Below are 22,114 nucleotides of genomic sequence, written 5' to 3' on the forward strand. Positions count from 1 at the left end.
GAGTGCCGTCCCGCTGAGATTTAGCCGTCATGTATATGAGAATTCGGCGTTAGAAAAGCAGCATCCTTACCAGGAGGGGCACAACGGCAAATGGGATTGCTCAATCATTGTTGTTTAAAGCCGCCATAAACCCTCTGATCATCCGGTGAGGGGAGGGAGTCGTGCATAGTCCCTGAACTGCCGAGTTCACAATACTGCAAACTAATCAGAGCTTCTAGGGTCATGTCAGTATTTGCGAGTGTTGACAAGCTTTCAGGGGCTCAGGGGTTTTTTGACAACTGGAGGACACGGACCATACTCTGGTCTTGGGGGGATGACGTCGGTTGACTTGGTAACGAATTGCGAAAGTTTCCCCGTCGTCAGCAAACGTGCAAACCAGGGGCGCGGAAGCCGGGCGACCCGGCCCCGATCGCTGACAGGGCTGAAGAAGGGCAGGTTGGAGCAGCAAACCTGGATCGTCGCAAATCGAATCCTTCGTCCAAAGCCCGGCATCTTGGCACCTCAATTTCGCCAATCTCCACCACTTATCTTATCGGCCCCCATTTGCTGCAACAACGAGGCCCAGTACCACCACCAAGAACGGCCCGCAGGTCTACCAAACATTGCGTTCCTCGAGCCGCATGACCAACTTGGGCATCTACAATGCTAATAATCCGAGGTCGAAAACTTGAGTCCGAATCGCCGCCACCACCGTCCCCTCCGGGCACTGGGGGTCTCTTCGTCGGCCACCCATGAATGTGGGAAGGATTTTGGCCTAGTGTTTCAAAAATCGCCGTCAGTACCAATCGCTGCATGCGGTGAGCGCTTTCCTCTCTCAGCAACGCGTCTTGCTGTGCCGCAGCTAGTGGCACTGTTTTTGGCACGTTAACCGCTGAGTTTGGACGCCGAGTATGCCCAGAGACTCCAGATCGGCCCTAGCGCACACTGTGCAACGGTTTAGACCACCAAAGATGTGCAAGACAAGCAGGGAAGCAGGGGGCGGAGTTTGGGGCTTGTCTTGACCTCAACATTGACGGCCAAGAACTCCAGATTTGTCGGCGAGCCACTCACGGTGCGACAGAAGGTGCTGCTTTTTTCTCCCTTGCCCTCACTCCCCATGGAGCTTCTTCCTCATCTCTCTCCTCTTCCGCCTTGATGGTTGAAGAAACCTAATGTTGCCCAACTCACTCTCAACATACTGATAGCTTTTTGAGTGCCAATGAGCCTCCGCGGTTCAGAGTCATCTGATATTTGCAGTTCGGATCTGAGGAGGAATCCAAGTGGCCTGGTGGTCACAAATCATTGACACGATGTCGGGAATCCTTCGGTCAAAATATCGAACGGCACTTCCGCTCTTCCTTTCAATCTTTCAAGGCCTGGCCGAGGCAGTGTCACCTGTCTCCATCAAAGGAACAAAGTTGTACGATGAAAGCGGCGCTCAGTTTTTCCTCAAAGGTACTACCTGTTGCCCATTCCATCTTGCTTCTCAGACTAACATGATCCAGGCACGGTATATGTTGCTGGGGATAATCGCAACGATCCTTTATTGAACACGACCCAGTGCCAGATAGATGCAGAACATCTAAAGAATGTTGGCGCCAATGCAGTCTACATTTACAGCATCGATGTCTCCAAGCTCGGCCAGCATCGAGGCTGCATGGAGGAGTTCGACAAACAGGGAATTTATGTCTGGCTTCAGCTGGGACAGCTTCCCATGGTTCTGTCTAGGGTTTGTTTTTCTGACTCGTCAATGTTGGTAACAATTCACGTATCTAACACAGTTTCTTCAGAGCGATAACACTCCCCGATGGGACCTCGGCTTCTACAACACCTGGACCTCAATAATCGATTCGTTCTCCGAGCACGATAACCTCTTGGCTTTTGGAATCGGGCAGGAAACGATCAACGGCACGTCCGTCACAACATTGGTGGCCCCCTCTGTGAAGGCCGCCGCCCGTGATCTGAAGCTGTTCCGGGACAAACGAGGATACAGACCAATACCCATCAGCTACACTGCCGGAGACTTTGAACAATATCGTCTTCTGACAGCTCAGTATCTCACCTGTGGGCCCGCCGAGTCTGGCGTAGACCTTTACGGCATCAACATCTTCAACAACTGCTCTGACGACAAGCTTGACCGTCTGCGGTCCGAGTTCTCCAACCATCACACCCCAGTCGTATTTGCCGAAGACGGCTGTTTTCCAGAGACCCGCGAGTTTTCCGAAGTCCAGACTTTCTTTGGGGAGTCCGAGTTCTCACGAATCTTCTCTGGCATGAACATCTACCAATGGGGACGCAATGAGTTCGGATTTGCTCTTGTTGTCTATGGTGACGAGGCCGACCGAAACCTCGGCCAACCCAGTACATTCTTGCCAGCATACACATCTCTCCAGCAGGTTTGGAGCGAAACCGTTCCCCAGTCCACCTCCCGAGATGCCTATACCTTTTCATCGACACAACTACCTTGCCCGACAGCTAACCCCCAGGTCGGCTGGTTGGTGGATAGAGCTGCTGCGTTGCCGGTGATATCGGGATTAGATATCAACACCGTGACCGCCCGTACGAGACGAACCAGACCAACGACGTCCACCTCAGCAACGGCAGTGCCCACTGAAAGCGGGGACAGCTCTAGAGACAACTCTAGGGACGAGGAGGTCCTCGCCAGTAGTGGCATGTCGGCAGGCGCGATTGCCGGGATGGCCATCGGTATTGTCGCCGCCGTTGTTGGTGGAGCAGGTGCTGCCTTTTGGTTTTTGCGAAGACGGAAATCTCGTCAAGGGGAGCCCGATGACCACAACGGCCCTTATGAGAAAGCTGCGGCTGATTCCGATCGTCTCTCAACTGCCAAGACTGAGCTGCCTGACCAAGAGAGAGCTGCGAATGAACTTGAGGGCAGGTTCCACCATCATCAACTACCAGTAAAGACGGATTGGAAATACCCTCTCGAGGCTGGTAGTAAACCTGTCAGTGAACTCCCTGATGGAGCAGGTCGGCCTGGAAATCATTTTGAGTTGGAGGGGAGCCCAGTGCATGGGCCGGGGTACAACCCAGGAGCAGAGTTGCCTGCACCTGCACCTGTACCGAAGTAATCACACTTGACGAGACGCGTCAATCTTTGTTTGTTTCAATTTTGCACACCAACATTCTCTTTCTTTTTCTTTCCGTAAATAATAGCCTACTTTACTTTGTATCCCCAACTTGTACAAATAAAACCCTTTGAAGAAAACAGCGCCCCGAGGAATGTGTACAACCCAAACAAACAAACATTGCCCCTTTTTAACCGCTAAACGACAGCTTGACAAGCGCGTCTCGCACTAACAAAACATTACACCCGCACAACCAGCTTACCACCACTGATTTCACCCTTCCTCATCCGATCCAGCGCCTTGTTGATGCTGCCTAACCCAGACTCCACGTCAATAATCTCTGGCGGCTGCAACAACCCTTCCTTCAGCAACCTCTCCAACCAACTAACCAACGCCTCACCCACCGCTGGCACCTCATGGAACAACTTGATGGGCACAGTATGGAAAATCGTCCCCTCCGGCGCCGTCTGCTTAGGCAAGCCCGTCAACCCAATCAAATGTGCACTCAACAACGTCGAGTCATGCGGCGTCGACGGCGGACTCGGAGGCGCCTCACCCTCTTTTAAGAGTGGCTGCTCACCACCACCACCCAGATTATCCGGTGATAAAGCCTGCAGCAGACTCGTCGCCGATTCCCTTCCGCGGGTATCGATCCCGAACCTCAACTTGCCCTTCAGATTCCCCTTGATGATCGCTACCGCTCTTTCCGGGTCGTGGCTGTCGACCAGCAAGTCGGTCCTGATAGCCTTGTGGTTCGCCAGCCGGAGTCCGTGCTTGGCCTTGTCCACCACGGCAACGGTCTTCAACCCTGCCAGCTTGGCCAGTTGGATGGTGAGGTTGGCGGAGGTGGACGATCCGCCCCAGACGGCGAGCCAGTCCCCCTTTTGGGCGCGCTCATGGGAGCGGATGCCATCTAGGCACTCAGCGCGGATGTCCTCTGCTATCCTGTCGGCGGGGAGGTCGCGGACGAGGGAGTAGAGGTCTGGTCCGTCGAGAACGTGAGAGAAGTCAAGACCGGCGCAGACACCCAGGGCGAGGGCTGCAGCGACAAAGGCGACGCCGAGGGTGGAACCTTCTTCGATGGAGAGGGATGGGGGGAGGCGGACGGTGTTGTAGTCGAGTCCGACGACGTATTCTTGGTAGGCTGCCTTGCGGAGGTCGCGGTAGTCGGTGGAGATGACGAGGACGCGATCCTTTTCCTGAAGGCGGGTGGAGGAGGAGGAGGGGGGTTGGATTACTGTGCCGGCGAGCTCGCGGCCGGAGATGTAGGGGAGGGTGGGGATGGCGAAGTTGAAGTCACTGATTTGGTGTCAGTGAGACCTTCAGATTAGGCAGACAGAACGAGATGAACTTACGGAGCCTTCCAGTCGATGGGGTTGAGACCAATGGCCTGGGTGCGGACCAAGACTTCGTGCTCGTCTTGGAGTTGTGGGACTGGGTAGTCGTCTGTCAACTCGTAGGGTTGCCGTGCAGCATGCAACAGCAGGACCGTCTGGGTTTCTGGTGGAGGGGTGAGGGGTTCATCTGGCCGGACTGGGGCTTTCTCTGCCTCTGTGAGGTTGAGACTGTCAAGCTTGGGGCTTGATAGCGACTTTCTGAACTTGTGAAGAGACATTTTTCGAAGGAAGGACGTTCCACTCATTGTGTCTCTCGAGCTGCTGTAGGCTGGCACCGGCAGAGCTTGTCTCTAATCAAAGAAACCAGTACGACTCAAATTTGAGCTGCCGCGGTAGGGTAGACAAGATAAGGGATGTTGAGAAGGTGATGTCAGCACGGGTAGTACCGCAAAATCCGACCGAGATTTGTCAACTTAAGTAGTCGAAAGACACAACTACGCGCTCAGATTGCGCCATCATGGTATTTGTATCTATTGGTCTCTCTTTCTCTGGGTCTCAGATCTGGATGTCCACTTGGTGTCACAGCCTCGACACACCCCCACACAAACTGCAAAGAAACACCAAATCCCACCATCTCCACAGATTAACGGGAATAAATCCAAGATTCACCTGCCATCTCAGCTTTCGGGATGGCCTCCGGTCCGGGGGTGGTCTAAGGTGGACTTGGCGATGAGGCGGCCGCTATGAGCATCATTCCCCACGTCAATTGCGCCATCGCCTCCCGGCTCCGGGACCCATCCAACAACCACGGGTCCTGCCGATCCACATTCGGCCCCATCCACGGCGATGGCGGCATGATGTGATGCGCTTTGGTGCCGTCCATATGTAGGCCCTGCCTGCAGCTTGCAGACGATGCCGACATATCTCCAGGACTCCCGCACGGCGTGATAAGCAAGCAACCAGCCTCTCAACCAAGACACTCACTATCCTCTTTGGACGCATCTCGCTGGCACCTCTCATCCCTCACCATGGCTGCTACTACCCCAGCTGTTCAGACCAGGCAAAAAAAGCCACTCATCGTCAATGCATTCGTTGAAATGTGTACGTATTCATTACCAGAATCAATCCCACTTGCTTTCATGAAAGAGGCACAGAAGACCCAGCTCAGCTCAACCGAACGCTTGCTAATGCTTCTGTTGGATTTCAGGCAGTGGGCACCAGTCCCCAGGACTTTGGCGGCACCCTGACGATGAGTCTTGGAAGTTCAATGATCTTGACCATTGGGTTGAGCTTGCCAAGTTGCTAGAGAAGGCCAAGTTCCACGGCATTTTCATTGCTGATGTTTTGGGTGAGTAAACAAGCCCCCTTTTCCAACCCCTGACTTTGAACACAAGCAAACAACACTGACACAACCGCAACAAAATAGGGGGTTATGATGTTTACAAAAATTCTCTGGACCCTGCTGTCATCAGCGGCGCTCAGTGGCCAGTGAACGAGCCTCTCTCCGTGGTGCCAGCCATGGCGGCGGCGACCAAGAACATTGGTTTCGGCGTCACCATTTCCACCACCTACGAACAGCCGTACCATCTTGCCAGACGGCTTGCCACAGTCGACCATCTCACCAAGGGAAGGTCAGTTATTTTTGCCTTTTTCACCCACCCTCTGTCTCCAAACTAACACCACCTCCAGACTCGGCTGGAACGTCGTAACCTCCTACCTCGACTCCGCCGCTCGCAACATCCACGGCAAGGCCACCCAGCTCGCCCACGACGACCGCTACGCCCAGGCGGAGGAGTATATGAAGGTCATGTACAAGCTCTTCCAGTCCTCCTGGCGCGACGACGCCGTCATCCTCGACCGCGAGAGGGGCATCTACACCGACCCTGCCCTCGTCAGAGAGATCAACCACAAGGGCAAATTCTTCGACGTCCCCGGTCCCGCCATCACCCAACCCTCCCCCCAGCGCACCCCCTTGCTCCTCCAAGCCGGCACCTCCCGCGCCGGCAAGATCTTCGCCGCTCAGCACGCCGAAGCCATCTTCACCTCCGCTCACTCCCCGGCCGTCTGTGCCAAGAGCATCACCGAGATCCGTGAGCTAGCTCGTACTGAGTTCGGCAGAGACGGGAACAAGATCAAGGTTCTGGCTTTGGTCACCCCGATTCTGGGAAGGACAGAAGAGGAGGCGCAGGCTAAACATGCCGAGTACCGCAAGTACGCCTCGACCGAGGGTGCCCTGGCTTTGTTTGGCGGTTGGACAGGCATCGATCTTGATCAGTACGGTGACGATGAGGAGCTGAGAGAGGTCGAGAGCAACGCTGTCAAGTCTACTGTCACTGGGTACGCCAAGTTTTCGCCGCAAAACTCCAAGTGGACGAAGCACACTGTTGCTGAGCATGTTGCTATTGGTGGGAACGGGCCGATCATTGTTGGTACGCCCGAGCAGGTCGCCGATGGATTGGAGAGGTGGGTGGAGGAGGGTGGGGTGGACGGGTTTAACTTTGTGAGTTTGTTCTTGCTTATTGGTGAAGAGAGTAACAGAGCTGACAGGAGACACAGGCTTACGCTCTCTTCCCGCAATCCTTCAAGGATATCATCGAGCTGCTTCTCCCAGAGCTGCGGAAGCGTGGTCTTTTCTGGGATGACTACGCCGTCCCAGGCGGCACATATCGCGAGAACTTCTACGGTGAGCCGGGACAGAAGCACCCACTACCTGAGCACGTTGCTGCCAAGTTCCAGTGGAGGGCTGGCGTCCCAGCGGAGGAGCACCAGATTCCAGAATAACTGGGGAAAGTTCTCGATATCTTGATATACAGAAGAGACATATACACACTATGATGATCCCATCCTGCTCCGGTCCATCTGTGCATCCAAGTCCCGAAAGGACTTTGCGTTATCATGAAGCATAAAGTAATAGTTGAAAGGGGCTATCCTTTTAAGCCGATTGACCACCTTCTAAGACTCATTATTATTTTTGAAGCGCTATTAACAATCTTTTAACGCCTATCAGCTATCTTAAAACACCTCTTGACTATTTTTGAAGGTATATTAATTATCTTTAAAGACATATTACTATCTTTTAAGGCATATCAACTAACGTGATCCACCATTGACCCGCGCACCCCATTGACCCGCGCACTTTTCTATCGCAACACGACCTCCAAAGGCAATTGCTCCATCACACCACAAAACACTATGTCTGTGCAAACCCAAGAAGCCAGAATCATCCTTGCCATCGAGGCTATCCATACGAGCAAAAATATGTCTCGCCGACGTGCAGCCAAGATCTACAACGTCCCTGAAACAACCCTCCGCGACAGAATGAACGGAATCACCCCTAAAGCCGATAGCTATCACGGCCGTTCGAATTTAACGAAGATCGAAGAGGAGGTAATTGTTCAATATATACTCGACCGAGATTCGCGAGGGTTTTCGCCCCGGATTGTCGACGTGGGTGATATGGCCAATCTCCTGCTTCGGAAACGCGGTGCGCGACAGGTCGGAAAGAACTGGCCAGACCGCTTCGTTGCACGACGTCCAGAGTTAAAGACGCGTTTTAATCGCGTCTATGACTATCAAAGAGGCCTCTGTGAAGATCCCGCAATTATTGAGCCATGGTTCCGACTGGTTGCCAACATGCGTGCGAAATACGGTATCCTCGACTGCGACATCTATAACTTCGACGAAACCGGCTTTATGATGGGCATGATACGTCCAGGGATGGTGGTTACGCGCTCCGATCGGGTCGGTAAACCAAAGGCTATTCAGCCGGGTAATCGGGAATGGGCGACAGCGATTTGCACTGTCGCTGGCGACGGGTATGTGGTGCCGCCTTTCTTGGTGGTGAAGGGCCGTTTCCACCTCGCTAGCTGGTACTCCGAACATCAGATACCTGACGACTGGGCCGTCGCAACAACAACCAACGGATGGACAGATAATAAGACTGCTCTGGAATGGCTGCAGCATTTTGATGAGCACACTAAACACCGTCGGAGGGGTGTATATCGGATGCTGGTGCTCGACGGCCATGAGAGCCATGTTAACGCCGAATTCGAGGACTATTGCAAGGAGAATAACATTGTCACCATTTGTCTGCCTTCCCATTCCTCGCATCTTACCCAGCCTCTCGATGTGGGTTGTTATAGCGTCCTAAAGAAGATGTACGGTGCTGAAATCGAGCACTTCATCAAAGCCCGGATCACGCATATCACGAAGCCCGAGTTCTTCCTTGCGTTCAAAGCCGCCTTCAGCCGGACTTTCACCCAAGAAAACGTTCTCGGGGTTTTCGGGGTCTGGACTTATCCCCTACGACCCGCAGGCCGTCCTTTCGAAGCTAGATGTCAAGTTGCGGACACCAACCCCCCCTGGGACCCCTGATGGGCCACCAACACCTTGGGCCTTTAAGACGCCCAAGACTACCAACGAAGCCCTCTCGCAGTCTACCCTTATTAAAGCTCGGATTGCAAGACATCAGTCGAGCTCTCCGACTCCGATTTTAGCTGCTGTTGATCAGCTTTCGAAAGGAATACAGGTATTTTCCCATCGGGTGACCCTTTTACAAGCCGAGGTACGGACACTTCAAGAGGCCAACGAAGCACTTTCCAAGCGTCGGAGGGCCAAACGGACGCATCTCCAAGACGAAGGTGCTATTAGTGGAAGCCAGGCCAGGGAGATAATGGCAGAGAAGGGTGTGGTTGAGGAGGGAGGGCATGTCGAGGAGGAAAATGAAGGGTCGTCAAAGAGGCGTCGGACGGGTTCGCGGCTCTGTGGCATCTGCCGCAAGGCTGGCCACAATGCAAGGACATGCCCAGAGGCTGGAGAAATACATAGTTCAAGCGATTCTGAGTAGTTTCAATTGATTGCATTGGTTTTTGGTGGACCTCTGGCAGTTTGGAATGATGATGTCTAGAAAAGTGCGCGGGTCAATGGGGTGCGCGGGTCAATGGTGGATCACGTTATCTTTAAATGTATACAGATTATCTCTCAAGGCCTATCAATTCACCTTTAACGTTTATTCATTACCTATCAAGGCCTATAAAGCATATCTCAAGGCATACCAACTATCTCCCAAGCCTCCCTTGACGGGCAAAGATGGAGGTCTAGGCAGGCACAACCTTAAACCCTGTGGCTTCTCCTCTTAACTCGAAAATACAAGGGTATCATATCTGATTCATTCTATATATTACATCTCACCACTTCACTCTCCAATCCCATCCTTTTACTCGAACTCGGACCCAAAAGAAACACCCAAATGCGCCAACATAACTGGCAATAGCAAACACAAGTGGTCTCCAATAAGCCCTTCTATCCGTCTCTCCTCCCATGTCCACCAGGCCGCCGGCGATAGGTATTCCTGTCAAACATGCCAGGCTGGCAAAGGTGTAGGAAGTGGCGTAATACCGACCATAATCATGCGTCTCGCACAACTGGCCCAAACAGATGGGCACCAACGTGATGTTGGAGCCACTGACAAGACCAAACAAGACTGCAAACCCCGTTATCAGTCCAGCACCACCACCTCCATCTTGGCCGAGCGCATCGGGAAGCCAGAAGCAGGCGACAGACACGAGGCAGATAGCAATGGACACAACCATCGTGTTGTAGCGACCTGCTTTGTCGGCGATGTACCCAGGCAGATATCGCCCAATACAAGAGGCCCCATTGATGATGGCAAGAAGCTGGTACGCGAATGCTGCATCGCCTCCAGCGTCAGCATCCTCGGCCAGCCCCTGACGAGCGAGATAATAGCTTGGTATGTATGACACCGGGACAAAGTACGCCCACTCGATGAAGAAAACCCCAGCAGTCGTAAATGCCATCGCTCCTGTACCATCAAGAAACATGCGTGGGTTGGGCAGCATATCTCGCCACGTAGAGGATGCCTTGGCCTGTCTGATCTCAAGACGACTTCGACAAAGGAGCACACTGGCAACGCAAAGTACGAGCAGCACGAAACCGACAATTCTCATGGCCCATGCCCATCCGACCTTGGGCACCAGTGATTGCATCATCAAGGGCCACATGACACCCCCCAGTGCGCTCCCCACAAAGGCAAACCCACTGGCTGTCCCTCGCCGCTTGTCAAACCAATGTGAAATGGCCCCGATAGCAGGTGTGAAGAGAAGGGAACACCCAGTGCCGGTGAGGATGGAGAAGGCAAGGATGAACTGGTAATACTCGGTGCACTGAGCGGTGGTAAAGATGCCGACAAGCAGACAGACAGTCCCAAGAGCCATCAGTCCCTGGGGACCGTGTCGGTCGAAGACGGGGCCGATCTGCACGCCGCAGAAATAGGAGACAAAAACAAAGATGCCAAAGATCCACCCGATGGCTTGGTTGGAGTAAGTCGGCAGTACAGTCGTTGCGACGAGGGCCTGGAACATGCCGACTGAGTTGACGAGTCCCATGCCACAAGTCATGGCACACCATGAACCAAAGGCCACGCTCCAGGCTTTGAAGCCGCCTTCGGGGTAGGTGATTTTCTTGGGGTCGGCATTTTGATCTTCCGAGTCTTCTGGTGTGTTGATGGGTTTCTCAGTCGCAGGAGGCCCTGGAGTGCTCATGGTGCTGGCCGCAGTCGGCGGGAGGGGGGATCAGGTCGGGTGCCTGATTGGTAATATTTCCGGAGAAGCAGTAGGTGCCAGGCTCAGATACTTTCCTGTTGAGCTTGATGGTCAATCTCATGTGAGGTAGGAAGGTGTGCGAACATTGAAGGTGCTCACTCACTTTGTTTACAAACACCCTCATGATCGATTGCGTCATTGGTCAAACCGATACCACATCGGCAGGAAAGAGCATCGACTGTCCAAACCAGTCGGCGGAATAGACTCAGTGATTATTGAGAGGATGAGCAGAAGTTCGCGCGGTTATGGTGTTTAATAACTGCCATTTTCAGGGAATCCCGAAAGCTCGCATGTTCTCAAGGTAACAGTAGGTCAGGTTCACCGCACTCGATGATTTAGGCCGCGGCCTTTGACCATGTTGATCATGACGATCCACCGCATCCCATCGAGATCTCTTTCTGTAAGTAAGAAGATGGAAATAGCACCAATCAGAGACACAACTACGCGATCAGTTACAGGTCTATACTGACTGGTATCGAGTATTTAAGGTCGACTGTACCGCGATGAAAATGCCTCTCTATCTTGCCATCAGGCAAACAGACATCTTCAGGACATCTTCAGGAATCACTTGTTTCATTTTTTAACGACTTAAGAGATTTCATTCTCTCGCAAATTCAACACCATGGCAGCTACCACTCTTCCTGCATTCAACACGCTCGTTGCTGAGTCTATCTCGCAACACAGTCAGATTCCACCTGAGCAAATCATCGTCCTCGACAACTCAGACAAATACTGCCCGGACGGTATCAAGACCGACCAATCTCAAGACGAAGAAGGCGAAAGCCTAGCCGCCATTTTCGGCACCATGGCCAGTCTCAACAAGGGTGCTCTCCTGGACAAGAACCTCTGCACTGGCAACGGCGGCCACTCCTTCCGCTCCGCCCTCCTGAGCGCAACAGACGAGCTCGCCAACCTCGCCCAAGGCCGCAAAGTTCGTTATGTCGAGCTCGGCCCAGAGCCATTCAAATCAAGCGTCATCATCACCCACCTCATCAGCTCGGGCGTTCAGCTCTCCCAGTACGTCGGCATCGACATCAACCCCGAGTCCGAACTCACCATGCGTGCTGCCCTCGAGCCCATCATCGGCCCCGATCGGTTTGCCTACCTCGTGGCCGACTTTTACAAGACCTCGGCCGACGACCTCCCACCTCTCCCCGGCTCTGACAAGGAAGGCGAGACCATCACAGTCATGACCAACCTCGGCTTTCAAGAAGGCAACGACCTACCCTCCCGTCTCGGGCCCATGCTCTCCCGCCTGACGCGTCCAGGCGACCTCTTGCTGTCAGAAATGCAAGTCTTGCCATCCTCCGCCCCATCATCAGACGCCTCCGACAGCGAAAGCGACAGCGACGTCAGCACCACCAGCATAACCGACTCCAAGCTAGTCGAGGAATTCTACCACCATCCCGAGATGCTCAAGTTTTCCTCCCTTGTCGGCAAGAAATTTGATCGGAACTTTGATCTCTCCCCCCAATCAAGTCCCAACTCCAGCTCGGAGGATGTTGGTGGTGGTGGGGCAAGCAGCAATGATTACGAGTACATTTTCCGGCTCGTCCCGCTTCAACTCTCGAATGTGGGAGAGGTGGCTGTTGCGACAACGTTGGTGTCGCTGCCGATTCCGGGGGGGAAGGGGAAGAATTATGTGCTGACGAATAGCTGCATCAAGTACACGAGGGAGCAGTTTGCCAGGGCGAGGGAGACGCAGGGGAAGTTTGGAGTCAAGGGGTGGAGGGAGACGGGTGACGGGTCGGTTGTTTTTCAGATTGCGGAGAGACGTCACTGATTTTTTTCTGTGTTTTTTGGTGGTGTTCCTTTCTTCAGATCCTGTTTGGGATGGTTGAATCTCTCGCTGGAAGAGATGGTTTGGTGTATATGCATCAAAATCTGTAATTCAGGGGTAGATCTAGAAATACAGCTCTTTTTTCATGCCAGTCAGAACTTTAGCATGCCGTGTAAGGTGCTCATGTCAGCATTGTCTGAGCCTTCATAGAGGGGGGAGGGACAGGTAAGGGTACCATCCGTCGTCATGACTTGCATACGCGGAGTTAGGACATACGCTATGGACAAGCAAAATAGAGCCTGCGATAAAATGTCAAGGCCTAAAAGATACTCACCATGCGTCCCGAGTATCTTTCAAGGCGTGTTCGCTATCTTTTCAGGCCTCTTGACTATCTTAAAAAGACATATTAATATGTATCTCACAGGCCTAATACCTATCTTTCAACGCCTATTAATTTCTTTTAAAAGGCATGTAAACCACTCTTAAAGCCCCTTATTCCCAGAGGTAGTCTCTACTTTTATGTCCATGACGTCCCACCCCATGCCGATCTCTCCGCTATCTGCATCGGTAAGGCCCGCTGCCGCCCTCCCGCCCCTTATACGGAAGGTAAAGCCGTTGGTGACCAACACCCTCCTCAACCTCAGTGCAACCCGAGCATAAATCAAGCTTAGATCTCAATCAAAGGTTCTGTCACGCCCTGGGCCGAGATAATCTCGAACACAATATCCCGGAAAGTCAATGCTGTCATCCCGTCGATCACCTTCACGTGGTGAGTTGGAATACGAACTGCACCGCCAGCAGACATGGAAAAAATATCGTTACTTTTGTTACAAATCACCACACCTAGCCGAATAAATACACTAATCAAACACATATAGAAGCAAAGCAGCCAAAAATGAACCACTCCCCCTCCCTACCAACCACCCAGCCAATCTCATCTCATGGTATCACATCACTTTTTCATCCCCACATTCATCTCCCGTCCCCATCCCCAGCCAATATCCTAAATATACCAACCAAAGCCATCCTTCCAACCCCCCCTCCCCCCCCTTCCCAGTTCCCAGTCACCCAATGCCATATCCCTCCCCCATATTCCATATCATCCCACATTACATCCCTGCCCCCACCCACTCACCATTACATAAAATTAAAAGTTATAGTACCTCGGCTCATCAAACACATGATACCGGTGCCCCCTAACTCCCTCCCCTCTAAATATCCTCGGGAACCTCCACCCCTCTGGCACCTCATGCTCCTCCACCCGTCTATCCCTTACATCCTCCGGCACACCCCAAGCAAACTTGCTGTCCTCCTCCGAGTTGGGAACCACAAACTTGGCCACCTGCAACTCGGTATCGGTGATGGTGCTCCTGCTCACACGGGCATAACCCGTCCTCCGGAGACCCTTGAACAAAATGTACTCGCACCAGCGGTCCCAGTCCGTCTTGTCCACGTCGTGCATGCCGCTCTCGTCGGAGACATACGTGTTGTAATTGCCCTTGAGGGGCTCCGTAACGAGGTAAGACAACAAAACGCTGGGGCGGTTGGTGCTGCCCATGAGCTTGGAGAGATACTCTGACTGGAGACGACGGTCCTCGGGGTCCTCTTCCTGGCCAGAGTGGAAGACAAAGACGTCGACGAGGGTTCCGTAGACGTCAAGAGTGGCGTGAATGGCAGGAGCCAGCTCGCCGACCGGGCTGGGAAGGAGGTGATGGGTTGAGTTGACAATGGGGAACTTGGACAACAGAGCCGCGCCCCAGGTGTGCTTGTTGGGACCTGGACCATAGTCGACGTACATTCCAAGGTCTTCAGCAAGGAACTGAGTGGTGTCACGGTTGCCCATGATGACGCGCTGCAGATCAGACTCCAACAAACCAATCACATCAACCTCCATCTCCTTGATAAGATCGCGCATGCGATACTCGGAAGACCACATGTCGTTGTCGAGAGAGAAGTGAATCGTCCAGATGCCAGCCGTGAAAAGGCGGTCCTTGGCATGGTAAGGCTTGTAGTCGTTGGTAGGGAAGCGCAGGAAGTTGGCGGAGAGGAACAAGAGGTTGAGAACACCAAGAACGCCAAAATGATACTTCCTGTGGTGAGTGTTGACAGGACGGATGACACCAACCTTTTTCTTGCTGCTGCTGTTGTTTTTGGCCTGTTGGGAAATGAGATCAAAGAGCCCAATGCCGAGTGCCAGCATCATGGTGATCATGATCCAGTCAGTATGCTCCCGAACCAGCGGGCCACCAGGCACAAAGGCATAGGCGACAACCCAGACGTGGAAGAGAACCAAGAAATTGTAGATGAGGAAGCCGAGACCAAAAGTGGCCGCAGGGCTCTTCTTGGCAGCGTTGCCAATCATGGGAACAGCGATGGCCATGAGGTAGGCAGCCAAAGTCAAGCCACCGTAGTAACCACGCCATTGCTCATAGAGAGTAAGGTAGGCAGCACCAATGCAGCCCAGACCGTATGCAGTCCAGCTCGTGGCAAAACCAGGTCGGAGGACGCCGATGAGAATACCAGCAGTCGTGGCAGCGATTGTGTACCAGCCATGGACATTGGAAACAGGTCCTCGGATCGGATAACCATCCCAAACCCAGAGGATCATGGTGCTGGTGTCAGAGAGAAGGGAATGCAGACCGAAGAACAGACCGCCAATTCCGATAGCAGACAGAACAGACGATCCACTCTTCTTCTCGGTCGTGTTGCCACCCTGGTGAGGGCCACGTCGAGTGAACCTCAGGGCGGCAAGAATAGCAAGGAAGAGACCAGTGGCGTTCCAGCCACCGTTCTCAGCATGCATGATGGGCCAGATGGGATTGTTTGTGTACCAAGCAAACTTGGCAACAGACGACATGAGCAGACCAATGGTCCACGCAAGGATGCGAGCCTCAAGTCTGGTGGGCTGCACAGAGTCCGAATACCAGGTAGCAGCCCAGCTGAGACAACCCATGGAGACGCCAAAGCCAACAGTAAAGAGCCGGTAAACAGGGTCCTTGACCAGATAGGCGAGAAGACCAGCGAGTGACAGAAGGTGAGTAATGCGCTGGTTGCTAACGATGAAAGAGCGCAACGGCCTGATGGCAAGCAGGAAAGGCGAAATAGTGGTCATGACGAGGGCCTCATAGCCGGAGATGCCCATGTGCCACAAGGGAAAGTCTATCGACGTGTCAGCTACATGGTAGTACCAAAATCTTCCAAAAGTACTTACACCAGATGACCACACCCAAGCTGGTCAAGATGGACCAGAACACAAACTGTCATTGGTTAGATGGGCACTCATAAGCGCATTGTGGACACCACTTACGCCATGGTAAACATCAGCTGCAATGTCGAGGAACTCGCCAAAGCGGAATCCGGCAGAATAGACACCACCAGTGGCCTGTTCCTTCCTAGGCGCATTGTTAGCTTACGGTGGGGGCTGAACGGTACATAAGACAGGCTTACTCCTTTTCAAGCACAGCAGTGGGCACAGAAGAATGGTTGACTCTGCTAACTGTTTTAGAACCAGCCTTTTGACATAACATTTGGTCTTGGATATTGTACAAGCCCATTGTACAAATGGGTTGAGGCTATCTTGGGAGCCATTGGACGTACCCCTTGCTCGCGCCCTTCACATCCCGGATTGTGATCTCGAGCGAGTCAAAGTCCAGAGCAGTCACGGCGTCAAAGGACACATCGAGGACAATCAAGGCCCATTCGAAGAAAGCGTAGATGGTGTACGCTACACGCGTTAGTGTCAGACATTTCCGTTCCGATTGGACATGACCTACCTCCCGCAACACGGTGAACCTTGTGTTGGATGAAAAAGTACACCAACGGCACCAGAGTACCGAAGAAAGCGCCCGCAATGTATTTCCTGTACTTGATCGCTTTGGCATTCGGGGGACTGAGCGCAATGCAGCCGGTTGTCCACGGAATCGTAAAGACAATGTACGAGATCATAAGAATATCGTGCCAGTCATGGTCGTCGGTAGACGTGATGTAGGTCCACCCGCCGCATGTGAGAGTTCGGATGATGCCGGACCATCCGATCAGCTTCGGTAGCGTTCGGCCGGGCTTCGCGGTCAACAGATACCATAACCCGACGAGAGCAAATCGAGGACCTGATGATGGTAGGCTCGGTGTCAGTGCCGAGCCGGACTGACCAGCCAAGGGAGAGAGGCCGTGGGCACATACCGGAGGTAATGGCAATGAACAGCATGAAGATGGACCGTTCAGGATAACGGTCACCAATGGTGGCCGACACAGAAGGGAACCATTCTTGCGGATAGCCGTACCACTCGTTCTGGACAATCTTGTGGTAGTGAAGAGCAGACCCAATGACGAGGGCGCTCAAGAAAGCCACTGGGATCCGGAGGAGCCGGGAATGGTCAGCAAAAACAAATGCTCCGTCCGATAAGGTGAATCAGGTTACACACAGGAGGCAGCGACAGTGTGCGACCAGCTCACCCACTGGCCATTAAAAGACAGGACGACGCCTGCGTCCTTGTCCTTGTAGGAGCGGGACGACGACGACGACGCCATTGTGGCCGTGTCCGTGTCGACGCCGCGCGGGGTTCCGGACGAGGGTTCAAGCTCAGGCCAGGCCAAGGGCAGGGCAAGGGCAGAGGATCCGATAAGACGTGTGTGTTTGGTTGGGAGATGGGATCAAGAGCTGGGATACATCGCCGTGGGCAGTAGCAGTCAGTGTCTGCAGAAAAGAACAGATGGAGGAGAAGGGAAGAAAAGTCACAGCTTGGTCTTGGCCCAACAGTTGCTGTGCATCGAGAGACGAAGGGAAGGATCGAATTGGACGAGATGGCGAGACAACACCAAGAGCGCCAGAAACCTCGGCGCGATCCGCATTCAGAGAAATCCACAGGCGCCAAGCCGTTAACCCGACTGCATGGCCCCTGCAGCCACGGTGAGCCTCGGTGAGCCACAGGCAGAGCCCAGGTGAACAGGGCCCCACTAAAAAGTTCAACACCAGCCCACGGCAACAAAGCTCCCACCATTCCACTTCTCAGAACATCTCCAAGCTTTGCGTGATCCACCCAGCACTGCAACTGCACCGTCGTTTCCTTATCGCAACCAACCCAGCGCATTTCAGACCTGTTTTATAATCCATAACCATGGGTGGCGCCGCAGAAAAGGCCCGCTTCTACCTCGAGCGAGCAGCTCCCGAGCTCCGCGAGTTTGAAGAAAAAGAGATCTTCACCAAGGTACATCCCCCCGTCGCCTCTAGCTCTGTCACTTTCTTTTCAATGCGCTGACCTCCCAAACTCCAGGAGGAAATCCGCTCCCTCGTCGTCAAACGCTCCGACTACGAGCATCTCATCCTCTCCCCTGGTACCAAACCAACCGACTTCCTCTCCTACATCTCCTGGGAAACCTCCCTCGACCGCCTCCGCGCCAAACGCTGCGCCCGCCTCAAAATCCGCAACTCCTCCTCCCACGCCTCCCAGGCACGCACCTTCAACATTTTCGAGCGCGCCGTCAACAAGCACCCGGGCTCCCTGCAGCTCTGGTTCGCCTACCTCGACTTCGCCGCCAGCGTCAAGGCCACAAAACGATGGAACCGCATCGCTACCCGTGCCATCCGCCTTCACCCGTCCGAGTCATCTCTTTGGGCTCTGGCTGGCCGTAGAGCCGCCAAGGCGGGGGATATGGAAAAAGCCCGGGCGCATTACTTGAGAGGGTGCCGGTTTTGCACCACGGAGCCAGACCTTTGGGTGGACTACGCCAGGTGTGAGATGGAGTGGCTGCAGAAGATTGAGGCGAAGAAGGCTGGGAAGGGGGTTAGAAAGGGGGTTAATCCTGTCGAGGCGATCAAGGACACGGAAACGCTGCAAGAGGGGGATGTTATCGAATTTGACGAGGAGGATAGCGAGGATGAGGACATGGACGGCGAGTTGATGCTTCCTGATCCGGATGCCGAGGGTGCGGATGGGAAGCCAAAGAAGAAGAAGGTCATGACAGAGGAGGAGACCAGGAAGATTGAGCAGAGCCCTGCGCTGAGTGGAGCGATACCAATGGCCATCTTCGACATAGCACGGAAGCAACAGTTCTTCGGGGCGAGGGCGGCCGAGATGTTTGTCGACATGTTTGCGCAATTTGGCGGGGTGTCATCGCAGGAGAGGATTGTGGGGCATGTGCTGGGTGCGATGCAGGAGCTGTATCCTGGCCATGCTTGCACTGTCAGCTGCTGGATTAGACAGCCGGTTGTGGGTGTGAACGCGTTGAGTGTGGAGTTCCCCAAGGCGCTCAGGGAAGTGCTGGCGAGGCTGAAGAAGGGTCTGGAAGAGACAAACGACAAGAAGGCATTGGTAGAAAAGATGGTGAGCTGGTTCGACGGGGTTTTGGCCGTCGAGGGATTGGACGAGGGGATTAAGATGGTGTTGCAGCACACAAAGGGGTCGTTGGAACAGCAGGTTGCGAATTGATACCCAGATAACATGATAATGGAATTACAACTAGAGGTCGATGTCTTTACCGGGGTAAGGGTCATGATTTTCGCGCTCAAACTGTTTTGCCTCGTACCCCGCAAACAACTTTTGGTCGATGACTATGTCAGGGTCCGAAGATCGACTGGTGTTTCACCATGCAAGAGAAGCTACGGCCTCACCTTCTCTCGGCAATCGCCATGAGAAACTTCCACTCGGAAGCCGAGACCTTGCTGACGCTCAGCCTCGACTGCTTGATCATTTGCATCTTGTCCAAAGGCCCCCCGGGCGCGCCCAGTTCCCTGAGTTCTTTCAGCGTAATCGGCTTGTTGAACTTTTCGTGGAATTTGACGTGAACAACGCTCCATTTGGGGTCGGAGGGCTTGGACTTTGGGTCGTAGTATGGCGCTTTGGGGTCGTGAGCAGACACTATCCAACACGTTAGTAAAGAGACCCTCGATAGAACACATTTGCCGTGAGCAACCTACGATCAGGCGAGTGCTCCTTTACAATCTCCATCGTCCCCACGATCCCAGGCTCCTTGCAGTTGGAGTGGTAAAAGAAGGCCAAGTCACCCTTCTTCATGGCTCGAAGGTTGTTGCGGGCAGCGTAATTGCGGATGCCTGGTGAGATGTTAGAAGGAGAATAAATGGGAGACAACGGGAAGAGATCAGCATACCATCCCACGGCTCTGGCTCTGTCTTGGCCGCCAGGTCGTCAATCGAAAATTTGACATCAACACCGTTCTCATACCGAGACTCGGGCTCGGCTTTGAGAAGCCAATAGTTTTTTTCTTCGGACTCATCCGGGGCAGGAGAGGATGAAGCTTCTTCAACCTCCTCCCTTTTGACGGCCTTTTTGGTTGCTTTTTTGGCTGGTGGTGAGGACTTATTAACCACAGGCTCTGTTTCCTGTTTTGAGGTCCTTGTTTTCTTGGTGGATGGCTCGTCCTGAGCAGGATGTGAGCACGTTTGTGGTCCACTGATGATCAGATAATCACAAGCCGAGAAGGGAAACCACGTACCTCTTCAGTTTTGATAGCTGCCTTTGAGGCCTTCTCATTCTTCACAGCTTTGGACTCAGTCTCATCCTCCGTCCTTTGCAGACGCATTGAACGCCGGCGCGGCTCAGGAACTGCCACGGCTGGCTCTTCAGCATGGGTAGACTTTCTCTTTGGCATTTTGGATGCTGCTGACGCAAACCGGACGGCTTCAAAACCTGAAATATTCACTTTGGTTGTATGTGATGAAGGGGGACGGTCAGATCTGATTGGAAATTTACATGGTCGTTGAGAGAGACCAGGCCCCTGCCAAGCCAAGGATAGCCACCAGGGAGCGCACGCGACACGCGACGTTGCCCAGCCCTTTGGAACCATGGACTTTTGCTCCACGAACTTATCAATCTCTTAGTTTATGCTTGATTTATATTCTGAAAGTCATTTGGTATTGAGAACTCATAACCAAATGACATGGCCACTCAATATTCTAGTTAATGGTGGGTGCAAATTGATCTGGCTGGTTTTGAGGATGAAGGGTTGCCCTCCACAGAGCGGGTCTTGACGCCCGGGATGCGACTCCCGAAGAGGATCCCCGACACCATCGGCCCGGGCCGAATTCAATCCCCGGGCATTGGGAGTCCGCGATATCTTGAGGAAGAGGAGAGTTTTCTCCGGCAAGGTACATGCCTCAACTACTTTTATGAAATACCTGACATTTTCCTCGCTGGAAATGATCGTCTTCCCAATGACAACAGGTACCCGCCGCTGCCCCTGCCCAAGGCAAAGTGACAATGATATTGTGAATCTGGGGTTGTTCTGCAGTGGGTAATCACGTCCCCTGGGCCACAAGTCCACAGAGCAAGCAAGGCAGGCAGGCAATCACGTCCTCTGAGGGGTTCCAGGAACGAAGTGCCGACGTGGGATCTGACGTGTCGTCAAAGAGGCGGATGTCACCAATGGAATGCATTCCCCCACGGATGGGAACAGCTGGTAGAACGAGCCCATCGTTGCTTTTCGCTAGGTGCCCCGGGGCACTCCGGTTATTTGGACAGAATCAACAGTCGTCGAGATGAAATATCAGGATGGCCGATATACTGTTTGTATCATCACCACGACTTTGTTTCATCCAAGTTCTGACGCTTGGGTCGACTTTTTCTGTGTTTCCCTGATGAGCACAAATCATTGCTTGAGCATTAGTTCACAAGCCCTGCGATATTGACTTGGTGAGTTGGTGAGTTGGTGACTTGACAGGTGTGGCTGCCCGAAGGCTTGGTTGTGGCCCTTGACGGCAGATAAGAATGAGCACCTCGCGGACAAAGCGGGATCTTTCAGATTCGATATTCGACGAGTGCCTTGGGTGCGTAGAGAGCCCTGGTCTTCCTACATCGCCGCGCTGTGGTTGTTTGGATGGCACGATGGCTGGACACAGCGGCCGGAGAACAGGGGTCCGTGGAGGATTGACGAAACAAGCGGCCGGGGTTGATTGATCACCATTGCTGCCGAGCACACCAGGCCCTACCATTACCATACAACAGTGATTTCGGGCCACAAATCTTTGATGAAAATCAAGGACAAATAGAAGTGATGAATAAGGCCACGAAACATAGCAGGTCGGCCAGTGGGTGTAAATGTGGTGGTAAGCGTGCCGTGACCCAAGAAGCACCTCAGCCAAACCGAATGTGGGGGAGGGGGCGAGGAGGGGGGAAAAGCCACGGGGGACTACGAAGAGCCAAAAAAAAAGAGCACTTTGACGAGTCAACAACTTATGTAGTGTACCACCTCGCTGGAAAGAGAAACAATACAAGGCACGGGAGCGAAATCTTTGTGACTGTGGACATGCAATCAAGACGCAGTAAGGAAAAAGTTCGGAGTGGATGGGACAGGCTGCCC

At 53.4% G+C, this 22,114-nt stretch overlaps 9 protein-coding genes across 9 annotated transcripts; 4 read left to right on the forward strand and 5 right to left on the reverse strand.

The window, feature by feature from the left end:
- Positions 1-104: 104 nt before the first annotated feature.
- Positions 105-492, reverse strand: QC762_0074160 (uncharacterized protein; the record flags this gene model as incomplete). The annotated part of the gene is made up of 2 exons (XM_062883778.1): positions 105-214; positions 294-492. 2 exons carry the CDS (start codon positions 490-492, stop codon positions 105-107), a joined length of 309 nt encoding a protein of 102 aa, XP_062741512.1.
- QC762_502280 (uncharacterized protein) lies at positions 364-4,916 on the forward strand. Its single transcript, XM_062890653.1, has 3 exons — positions 364-1,434; positions 1,485-1,708; positions 1,770-4,916. Exons 1-3 carry the CDS (start codon positions 1,290-1,292, stop codon positions 3,066-3,068), a joined length of 1,668 nt encoding a protein of 555 aa, XP_062741513.1. The 5' UTR covers positions 364-1,289; the 3' UTR covers positions 3,069-4,916.
- QC762_502270 (uncharacterized protein) lies at positions 3,117-4,945 on the reverse strand. Its single transcript, XM_062890652.1, has 2 exons — positions 4,421-4,945; positions 3,117-4,364 (listed from the first exon to the last, which is right to left on the reverse strand). Exons 1-2 carry the CDS (start codon positions 4,705-4,707, stop codon positions 3,305-3,307), a joined length of 1,347 nt encoding a protein of 448 aa, XP_062741514.1. The 5' UTR covers positions 4,708-4,945; the 3' UTR covers positions 3,117-3,304.
- A 105-nt stretch (positions 4,946-5,050) lies between these two features.
- QC762_502260 (uncharacterized protein) lies at positions 5,051-7,304 on the forward strand. The gene is made up of 5 exons (XM_062890651.1): positions 5,051-5,503; positions 5,610-5,750; positions 5,829-6,033; positions 6,092-6,902; positions 6,959-7,304. Exons 1-5 carry the CDS (start codon positions 5,431-5,433, stop codon positions 7,181-7,183), a joined length of 1,455 nt encoding a protein of 484 aa, XP_062741515.1. The 5' UTR covers positions 5,051-5,430; the 3' UTR covers positions 7,184-7,304.
- Positions 7,305-9,588: 2,284 nt separating this feature from the next.
- Positions 9,589-10,962, reverse strand: QC762_502250 (uncharacterized protein; the record flags this gene model as incomplete). The annotated part of the gene is made up of 1 exon (XM_062890650.1): positions 9,589-10,962. One exon carries the CDS (start codon positions 10,960-10,962, stop codon positions 9,589-9,591), a length of 1,374 nt encoding a protein of 457 aa, XP_062741516.1.
- Positions 10,963-11,644: 682 nt separating this feature from the next.
- Positions 11,645-12,983, forward strand: QC762_502240 (uncharacterized protein; the record flags this gene model as incomplete). Its single annotated transcript, XM_062890649.1, has 1 exon — positions 11,645-12,983. The coding sequence occupies one exon, from the start codon at positions 11,645-11,647 to the stop codon at positions 12,803-12,805; it is 1,161 nt and encodes a 386-aa protein (XP_062741517.1). The 3' UTR covers positions 12,806-12,983.
- Positions 12,984-13,860: 877 nt separating this feature from the next.
- Positions 13,861-18,892, reverse strand: CWH43. The gene is made up of 8 exons (XM_062890648.1): positions 17,224-18,892; positions 16,982-17,149; positions 16,576-16,908; positions 16,400-16,526; positions 16,250-16,291; positions 16,110-16,194; positions 16,014-16,059; positions 13,861-15,961 (listed from the first exon to the last, which is right to left on the reverse strand). The coding sequence occupies exons 1-8, from the start codon at positions 17,327-17,329 to the stop codon at positions 13,950-13,952; spliced, it is 2,919 nt and encodes a 972-aa protein (XP_062741518.1). The 5' UTR covers positions 17,330-18,892; the 3' UTR covers positions 13,861-13,949.
- UTP6 (U3 snoRNP protein) lies at positions 17,232-19,318 on the forward strand. Its single transcript, XM_062890647.1, has 2 exons — positions 17,232-18,006; positions 18,073-19,318. Exons 1-2 carry the CDS (start codon positions 17,917-17,919, stop codon positions 19,225-19,227), a joined length of 1,245 nt encoding a protein of 414 aa, XP_062741519.1. The 5' UTR covers positions 17,232-17,916; the 3' UTR covers positions 19,228-19,318.
- QC762_502200 (uncharacterized protein) lies at positions 19,268-21,893 on the reverse strand. Its single transcript, XM_062890646.1, has 5 exons — positions 20,252-21,893; positions 19,907-20,177; positions 19,716-19,850; positions 19,410-19,656; positions 19,268-19,367 (listed from the first exon to the last, which is right to left on the reverse strand). Exons 1-5 carry the CDS (start codon positions 20,600-20,602, stop codon positions 19,355-19,357), a joined length of 1,017 nt encoding a protein of 338 aa, XP_062741520.1. The 5' UTR covers positions 20,603-21,893; the 3' UTR covers positions 19,268-19,354.
- Positions 21,894-22,114: the final 221 nt, after the last annotated feature.

Source organism: Podospora pseudocomata, chromosome 5 (assembly GCF_035222375.1).
Source record: "Podospora pseudocomata strain CBS 415.72m chromosome 5, whole genome shotgun sequence".
Classification (NCBI taxonomy): domain Eukaryota; kingdom Fungi; phylum Ascomycota; class Sordariomycetes; order Sordariales; family Podosporaceae; genus Podospora; species Podospora pseudocomata.

What these genes read in the sequence shown, in the direction of transcription:
- QC762_502280 (XM_062890653.1), top strand. Translation starts at nt 1,290, where the DNA reads ATGTCGGGAATCCTTCGGTCAAAATATCGAACGGCACTTCCGCTCTTC. An exon ending in CGCTCAGTTTTTCCTCAAAG is followed by an intron (nt 1,435 to 1,484) that starts GTACTACCTGTT and finishes AACATGATCCAG; the next exon opens with GCACGGTATATGTTGCTGGG. An exon ending in TTCCCATGGTTCTGTCTAGG is followed by an intron (nt 1,709 to 1,769) that starts GTTTGTTTTTCT and finishes CAGTTTCTTCAG; the next exon opens with AGCGATAACACTCCCCGATG.
- QC762_502270 (XM_062890652.1), bottom strand. Translation starts at nt 4,707, where the DNA reads ATGAGTGGAACGTCCTTCCTTCGAAAAATGTCTCTTCACAAGTTCAGA. An exon ending in CCCATCGACTGGAAGGCTCC is followed by an intron (nt 4,365 to 4,420) that starts GTAAGTTCATCT and finishes ACACCAAATCAG; the next exon opens with TGACTTCAACTTCGCCATCC.
- QC762_502260 (XM_062890651.1), top strand. Translation starts at nt 5,431, where the DNA reads ATGGCTGCTACTACCCCAGCTGTTCAGACCAGGCAAAAAAAGCCACTC. An exon ending in CAATGCATTCGTTGAAATGT is followed by an intron (nt 5,504 to 5,609) that starts GTACGTATTCAT and finishes GTTGGATTTCAG; the next exon opens with GCAGTGGGCACCAGTCCCCA. An exon ending in GGGTGGACGGGTTTAACTTT is followed by an intron (nt 6,903 to 6,958) that starts GTGAGTTTGTTC and finishes CAGGAGACACAG; the next exon opens with GCTTACGCTCTCTTCCCGCA.
- CWH43 (XM_062890648.1), bottom strand. Translation starts at nt 17,329, where the DNA reads ATGGCGTCGTCGTCGTCGTCCCGCTCCTACAAGGACAAGGACGCAGGC. An exon ending in GGTTCACCGTGTTGCGGGAG is followed by an intron (nt 16,527 to 16,575) that starts GTAGGTCATGTC and finishes TAACGCGTGTAG; the next exon opens with CGTACACCATCTACGCTTTC. An exon ending in CAGCTGATGTTTACCATGGC is followed by an intron (nt 16,060 to 16,109) that starts GTAAGTGGTGTC and finishes AACCAATGACAG; the next exon opens with TTTGTGTTCTGGTCCATCTT.
- UTP6 (XM_062890647.1), top strand. Translation starts at nt 17,917, where the DNA reads ATGGGTGGCGCCGCAGAAAAGGCCCGCTTCTACCTCGAGCGAGCAGCT. An exon ending in AAAAAGAGATCTTCACCAAG is followed by an intron (nt 18,007 to 18,072) that starts GTACATCCCCCC and finishes CCCAAACTCCAG; the next exon opens with GAGGAAATCCGCTCCCTCGT.
- QC762_502200 (XM_062890646.1), bottom strand. Translation starts at nt 20,602, where the DNA reads ATGGTTCCAAAGGGCTGGGCAACGTCGCGTGTCGCGTGCGCTCCCTGG. An exon ending in AGAGCCAGAGCCGTGGGATG is followed by an intron (nt 19,851 to 19,906) that starts GTATGCTGATCT and finishes ACATCTCACCAG; the next exon opens with GCATCCGCAATTACGCTGCC. An exon ending in AAAGGAGCACTCGCCTGATC is followed by an intron (nt 19,657 to 19,715) that starts GTAGGTTGCTCA and finishes CGTGTTGGATAG; the next exon opens with TGTCTGCTCACGACCCCAAA.